We start from the raw sequence: 8,151 nt of genomic DNA on the forward strand, positions 1-8,151 counted from the left end.
CTAAACCATTAACTATACATAAATCCCAAAATTAATACAGACTTTTTAGTTTACTATAAATTCTATTTAATAACAATTATTCTTAGAAACTTAAAAATAAAAATAAAAAAATATGATAATATTTTTCCTATGTACGTTGTTTTTTTCCTATATTGAAAGAAGATTTCACATAGGAAAAAATGGATTAAAAGCAATCATATTGAATTCAAAAATTAAAAAACACATTTATATTAATTAAATAATAATATAGATTATCTTAAAATAGAAATTTTATAAAACACATTTATATTAATTAAATAATAATATAGATTATCTTAAAATAGAAATTTTATTTTGATTACATAAACACATTTATATTAATTAAATAATAATATATGTTATTTTAAGATAAACAAATATTTTAATTACATTATTAATTCACTGAACAAATCTAATAATAAATGTTATTTTAAGATAAAAAAATATTTTAATTACATTATTAATTCACTGAACAAATCTCTTCACCACATAAGAATATAAGAGATTAATTAACTAGAAAATATCTTTGGATTTAACCATATCCAATCTAATTGGATATAATTAACTACTTCTAAAAACCTATAATCACACTTACAACACATGAAAATGCAGAACTAATTATCTAATCTAATCTAATCATTTTCCTCCAAATATATGTGCTGACCACAAATCATTTTCCTCCACATATATGTACTAACCATTAAATGGGGCAGCGTAATCTAATCATTTTGGGGCAGCGTAATCTAATCATTTTCTTCCACAACATGCCCTAATCAGATTCAGAAATGGCTTCCACAACATGCCCTAATCAGATTCAGAAATGGCTTCTGAATTCTTATGGATTTTAGCGACTAGCTGCTCTAGTGATGCCTCAACCTCTCGAAGAGTCGGTCGTTGATGAGGATCCCCTTTGCTACACATCACACCTATCTTCGCCAACAGCACAACAATTCCGTACCCAATAAATTCACTTACATCATGTGATTCATCTTCCATTCTAATCTCCTCCACCAAAGTCGTGTCAATCACCTCCAACAATCTGTCGGGGAATGCATCGCCCACCCAACTCTGCAACGATTGCTCTTCTTCTGATAACACTGCATCTGTGGGCTTCTTTCCCGTTATCATTTCCAGTACCAAGATGCCGTAGCTGTATACGTCCCCTTTCATGGACGGGCGGCCTCCTGTACCATATTCTGTAACCAATTTTATATATATAAAACCTTTATTAGTGACTCACATATAATCCCATATCAGCATTTATATATAAAACCTTTATCACTGACTCAAATATTTCCCATATACAACATTGCTCAATCAATCTAGTGTATCAGTGTTTACCTGGTGCAATGTAACCAACAGACCCGATCACATGACTGGAGGTGTCCCCTGAGGCTGCTGCTGTTGAATCGTTGATGAGGCGTGAAATACCGAAATCTCCAACATGAGCCGTCATCGTCTCATCCAGTAAAACGTTGGAAGGTTTCAGATCACAATGAACAATGGCCGGAGAACAGTGATGGTGAAGGTATGCCATTCCATGGGCCACGTCCTTGAGAATGCTCAGCCGTCTTTTTAGATCCAACCTGCAATTATTTTCCCTACAATGCAAATGCTTATCCAGGTTTCCCTGCAACATGAACTCCATAATCAAAGATTTGACCTGAAAACTTGAGCATACGCCCACCATTCTCACCAGATTCCTATGGCGGACTCTTCCCAACGTCTTGCATTCTTTTATGAGTCTCCTGTATGCACCTCCTGATGTGGCAGACTCTATAACTTTGACAGCAACGATTGTGGCGTTGTCTAATACGCCCTTATACACTGACCCATGGCCGCCACGCCCCACTAGGTTATCCGGGCTGAAACCATTAGTTGCTCTGTTAACCTCTTCCTCACTTACAATCTTCGTCTCGCGGAGTTGGCTCGTCAGCATCCTCCCTAATCTCGCTGAAATAGTTTCCAACAATGCAGGCTTTCTGCTACGAAAATATATCAAAACCATGAAGGCTAGGCAAAATACCAATAGCAAAGTTAAACCAACCGAAGTGGCCAAGATAACTACCCTTCTTTTGGAATCAGGATGGTGCCTTGTCGTCAATTTACAATGAGGTAACTCTATCCATCTGCCACAGAGTCCATTGTTTCCTAAGAATGATGTAAAATTCAGTTTTCTGAAAGCTCCAGAGGATGGTACTTCTCCTCTGAAGTTATTGTATGACAAGTTTAAATGCGTAAGCTTCTGTAATTTCTCTATAGAGCTAGGCAGGGGACCGCAAAGCTTATTGAAAGAGAGATCCAAATCTTGAAGTCCTGCAACTTGATCGATTGATGTGGGAATGGTGCCTTCCAATGAATTGTGAGAAAGATTAAGGTAGTCCAGTTCAGCACAATTCACCAATTGGCCGGGTATACTCCCCGAAAAATTATTGGCTGAAAGATCAATTGCTTGAACCATGTGCATTCCTCCCAGTTCGGCAGGCACCCTTCCTGTGAGCGCATTATGTGAGACATTAATGTAGAACTGTAGGTTATGAAGGCTAGCCACTTTGGATGGCATAACGCCGCTTAGCTCGTTGTAACTAAGGTCCAGAAGTTCGAGATTGGAACAATTCCCTATATCACTGTCCGGTATATTACCACTGAATTTGTTATGGCTGAGATCTAAATTTCTTAGCTGCTGCAAACTTGCAAAAACTTGATGAATTTCTCCAGAAAACGAGTTTTGATTAAGGTCCAGTTCATACAGAGCTTTCAATTGACTGAATTGATAGGGTATATTACCTTCCAAGTTATTCTCGGCGAGGTCCAGCACCTGAAGAGTAGACAGCCGTCCTAGTGCAGAAGGAAGGCTTCCAGAGAGCAAATTGTCGTCTAGAGCTAACAGAATCAATCCAGTGATGTTGCTCATCTCCTGGGGTATCTTACCAGTGAAACGATTCCCACCCAGATCGAGATAAAGCAGATTTTGAGAAAGACGGCCTATGCTTCCAGACAAGTAGCCCTTAAGATAATTGTTCTCAAGAGAGAGTTCTTGCAGATTGGTGCAGTTTGAAAGTGCTCCAAGGAAGGAACTGGATTCCTCACTATACAAATAATTATCATTAAGTGCCAGATCCTGTAGAATACGGAGCTTTCCAAATTCCTGAGGTATGCCTCCCATTAAGAAATTATGAGAGAGTTCGAGCCATAAAAGCTGAGAGCAATTTCCTAAAGATTTCGGAATGGTACCGTTTAATTCGTTTCCCCAGAGCAGCAGATACTCTAAATTTGAGAGCTTTGTACCTATTTCCCACGGGATTTCTCCAGTAAGCCTGTTGTCAAGCAACTCTAAGTTGCGTAACTCCGTGCAATTAAGCAGTGAAGGCGGGATTCCTCCACTGAGCCGGTTAATTGCAAGAGACAGAATTTTAATTCTAGCGAGCATGCCAAGCTGAGAAGGAATAGTGCCGCTAAGGAAGTTATCTTTTAGAACCAGAACTTCCAGCGCAGAACAATTTCCCAAGGATTCGGGCACTTTCCCAGTCAATCCGTTTGTGGTCAGTGAAAGATTTTGCAGGTTTTGCAATTGGCCGAAACCACTCGGAATCGTCCCTGTCAAATTATTGAAGGACAGATTAAGCATCCTGAGAGATGTGCAATCTTTCAAAGCCTCTGGAATGGACGAAATCAAGTGATTCTTATTGAGGAACAGACGTTTTAAGCGACGCAGCTTGCCCAATTCGTTCGGGATTGTGCCAGAGAAACTGTTACTAGTAAGGTTCAACACGCCAAGAAAGGAGATGTTACCCAAATGTGGAGGTATAGTCCCTTGCAGGCCCATGTTGCATAGATTTAGGGCAGATACGCGCAGTTTGTGAGGGTTGCAGGTGACACCGGTCCAATTGCAGACATGATTGGCAACAAAATCCCAGTTGGCCAAGGCGTGAGAAGGATCATATGTGACGGAGGTTTTGAATGCTTGCAGGGCTTCTATATCGACCTGCAGTCGTTCACGACTTTTCTCATGATAATGATGAAGAAGATGGGCGTTTGCAGAAACAAAGATGAGCGTGAGTGTGGAGGTGATGAGGATCAAATCCGTGGAAGCTGCCATCGGCTCCTCAGATGGGCGATCGATAAAATTAAGGAACTACAAAAATATTTCAGAGGGTTTGGGCAATTGTGGATATCAACTACATTTGTGAAATTCCTTCCTGGCATAAGGAGTCACAAGGATTTTGGTGGATTTTCGTTTTCTTGTTGACTCAAGTGGTGTTAACTTAACCCGGTGTGTTTAACTCATATCGTCCATTTCAACTAACTAATACTAATACATGGTATGAAGTCAATTTTTTTTAGTGGATTTTTCTTTATTGACCGCAAGTCGTCCATCTTGTCTACCCAGACGGTGTTATTTTTGGTTTTGGTCAAATGAGGTACCGCTGGTCGTTTGCTTTAAAATATAAAATTCATTTATTCAAAATAACTAATATATGTGTTTACTAATACGTAGAGTTTTAGCGTAAATCACATAAAGAGAGACATTTGTCGACGCATTTTGAACCAGCTAGTGTGGCTACAAGTTGTCATGACAAGTTGTCCTGACGATGAGCCACACTTGCTGGTTCGAAGCGCGTCGACAAATGTCTCTCTTTATGTGATTTACGCCGAAGCTCTACGTATTGCTGGTTCGAAGCGCGTCGACAAATGTCTCTCTTTATGTGATTTACGCCGAAGCTCTACGTATTAATATTATGGATCACAGAAGCCTCAATTCAACATGTGTTTACTGTGTGTGTTGAAAGCACATTAATATTCAATGGACAACTTGACGTTATGCCCAAATAAAGAGACAAATAAAACATATATTTCCAAAATATACGGCCATGACTGTGCTATGTTTTCGGAGTTCCTTAGTCAAGTTTGTTTTGAATTGCTGCAAGTTTGATTTATGAATTCTAGACAAATTGAGTGTTTTATTGGATCTATTTAAAAATAAATTTTAAATAATAATAAAAAGTTATCATACTCTTTAATTCCAATCAAACACTTTGAAAACATAATTCCAACCAAATACTTCAAAACATAAAAGATTTAGACAATATACATTAAAAATTTAATAAATGCAATTAGTGCACTGACACCAATAGAAATTGTAAAATATGAACAAAGAAAACCTATCTACTAATATTAGAAGTCTTCTGGCCAAAGATTTTTAGGATGATATAATGAAGGTGTGCTAATTTTATTGTAGAGCCATGATTAAAATAAAATCTCATTAAATAGTTAATAAAAAAGTTGTAAATATTTAGATACTTATTTTGAATCGATGCTTATTAATATTCAAAAATCATTTCATTTATACAATTATACTTGTTTAAAAAATAAATTAACTTATACATTTGTCCTATAAATAATGGGTTTGTGAATGTATAACAACCTAGCTATCTTCATCTACCTTAGACTTCCTTCCATTAAGTAATGGTATCAATTCAATTTTATTTTTAGCAAATTGCACAAAGAAATAACAATAAGAACCACTCATGTTATGTAATTGGTTTTTGAATGTGTAGCAACTTAGCTATATTCATCTACTTTAGAATTTTCATTCCATTAAGTAATGGTATCAATTCAATTTTATTTTTAACAAATTGAACAAATAAAATGACAATAGGAACAATTCCTTTAAGTTGTTGAATAGAATAAGGTATATTCTTTGTCATAACTTATCACTTAGGATATTTAGGATTTTAGAACATCATCTATAAGTGGATTAAATCTTTCAACTTGTGTATACAAAATATATAACACTTTTAAAATTTACGCAACATTATGGTTGAAATTAAAGTTAGTTGTGGAGTTTAAAAGTTTATTTATGTAATTGGGTAATAACTTTTTCGTATCATGGTAAAATATGTGATATTTTTTCCGTATATTTTTTGAAATTTGAAAAAATAAAACTAAAAGATCAATATTTTAGAAGGATTATCAAGATTAAAATTGACTTTTCTTGGATTATTTTTCCATGTAATATTTTAAATTCAATTTTTTTTTTTGGTGTGGGCCAAGTAGAGACTAGTGGTGGTTGGGGATGATCATTTTTAGAAATTCCTGAAGTAGAATAAGAAGAATTTGAAGTGTAATGACATAATGGAGTGAAAATTGTCTAGGACGTGAAGGGTTTACAAGATCTGTCATATTTTTGGCTACCCATTAATGAACATGAAAAGAATACAATGATGCGAGTAAAAAAAATATGTGAAAACTATGCTTTTAGGTGACATATTGAGATCTCTACACCAAGGTTGTGAAGTCAATACCTAGTTAGCTAGTGTTATCCTATGTTATTTCATGGTTGGAAAGGCTCCATTCATGGTTAGTAAGGCTCCATTCTTCTAGGACAGAATATGTTTTTACTGAGTTATCTGTCTAGACAAACTAGTTGATGAAGATGTGAAAGCCAAATTGTTCTTTTATGCTCTAAGATTTATGAATATAATACTTCCATAAAGTATCCCTTGTATATGAAGTTATTTCATAAACGTAGCTTGGTATTATACATTGATTGGAATGCTTTTGTCATTTCTTTCACTTGTATCATAGTTGTGTTGCTACCATTTTTACCACTAAAGATAGAAATCACATTTCGTGTAATGTAGAATCTTAATTGATACTACACTATCCAAATGTTATCTCTAAAATGTTTTCATTTTAAATTTAGTGTAATAATTGTAGAACTGACATTTAATTCTCATCATATTTGCATCAAATAATTCTGCAAATCTTTAATAAATCATCCAAGTAGATGTGGAGATGCCCCCATGTGTGCATAAAAACAACTTTCAATCATAAGGTCATATTGAAAAAAAACAATTGTATTAGTGACTCCTTTCCCAATGTTTCATTATATATATATATATATATATATATATATATATATATATATATATATATATATATATATATATATATATATATATATATATATAACATTTCAATAAAAATCACATTGATTTGCAGTTTTACATACTTTATTAAGTTTCTACCCACAACACACCACCTCCCAAACTAACTGAAAACAAAGGATAATAATGCGGTGAACTAGGATGGTGGAGAAAACAAAAAGGGCAAGAGGCTATAGTGATAAGAAGGGTGACAATAAATTTAAAGGTGATGGTAAAGATAAGAAGGGAAACTTGATCTCTAGATAAACTTAATGTGCTTAATCTATATAATAGAGATGGATTTCTTCTTAAGTATCTATTGATATTGTTGTTTTTTCACATTTTAGAAATAGAAACAATGGTTCAAATCACCATTTTCAATAGCAAGAACAAAAAACTAAAACTATTTTTCATTATTTTATCAGAGTGAAAAGAGTAGGAAATAATGAAATAATTATTATTAAGTATCTCTCATTGTTTCGTGTTAATGGGGATGGGGGATCATGGGAAACACTTATTATTAAGTATTTCCCTCCACCCCAATCTTCATGGCGGTGGGTGGAAATATTGGGAAATACTTGCTATCTTTGGTCCTTAATCTCCCCACCTTCATGAGGGTGGGGATGGGAATGAAGAGAATAACAGGAAATATTTGTTAAGTATTTCTTATTGTTTCCCACTCTCATTGAAAAATAATAGGAAAAATATTATTTTATAGGAATTATCAATAAATTTGTCCATGGGGTCTTGGATAGATGATGATCAGGTGCACTGTTAAAGTACTCCTACATATTAAGTCATTGGTTCAATTTCCCGCCCTATTCAGGTGTTATTCTTGGACATGACCATGGTGTAGCTTCATCGTTATCAAACTTACACGAAAAAAAAATTATCAATAAATTTAAATGCCTAAATATATATATATATATATATATATATATATATATATATATATATAGATATATATATCACATAAATGAATACTTGTATATTAAATCCATGCCTAGTCATGGAAAATATTTGGGAGAGTTACAATGTTGTTCTTCTCATGGGCTTCTGGATTTTCAAATTGCAGCGATCTACCCTCACCCAAAATACATCAAAATTCCCCAACCTTGATAGTAATTTATTATCCTAAAAGTATATATTCGACAAAAATGAAACATAAGCAGTACACATTTAACACCATTCATTACATAGATTC

At 34.6% G+C, this 8,151-nt stretch overlaps 1 protein-coding gene across 2 annotated transcripts; it reads right to left on the minus strand.

Annotated features, from left to right (window-relative positions):
- Positions 1 to 509: 509 nt before the first annotated feature.
- On the minus strand, positions 510 to 4,200 carry LOC149241563 (uncharacterized). Of its 2 annotated transcripts, none has more exons than XM_089367547.1 (2): positions 1,360 to 4,200; positions 510 to 1,202 (listed from the first exon to the last, which is right to left on the minus strand). In XM_089367547.1, exons 1-2 carry the CDS (start codon positions 4,115 to 4,117, stop codon positions 823 to 825), a joined length of 3,138 nt encoding a protein of 1,045 aa, XP_089223673.1. In that variant the 5' UTR covers positions 4,118 to 4,200; the 3' UTR covers positions 510 to 822. The 2 variants fall into 2 exon arrangements, with proteins under 2 accessions (XP_089223673.1, XP_089223672.1); XM_089367546.1 differs by having other exon boundaries at positions 510 to 1,214.
- Between the last annotated feature and the right edge of the window lie 3,951 nt (positions 4,201 to 8,151).

This window comes from Pinus tabuliformis, chromosome 8, assembly GCF_031772625.1.
Source record: "Pinus tabuliformis cultivar Carrire ecotype Pingquan chromosome 8, CPIR1, whole genome shotgun sequence".
In the NCBI taxonomy this organism is placed as follows: domain Eukaryota; kingdom Viridiplantae; phylum Streptophyta; class Pinopsida; order Pinales; family Pinaceae; genus Pinus; species Pinus tabuliformis.

Coding starts and splice junctions, on each gene's coding strand:
- LOC149241563 (XM_089367546.1), bottom strand. CDS start 4,117: ATGGCAGCTTCCACGGATTTGATCCTCATCACCTCCACACTCACGCTC. Junction 1,215..1,359: donor TGTTGGTTACATTGCACCAG/GTAAACACTGAT, acceptor AATTGGTTACAG/AATATGGTACAGGAGGCCGC.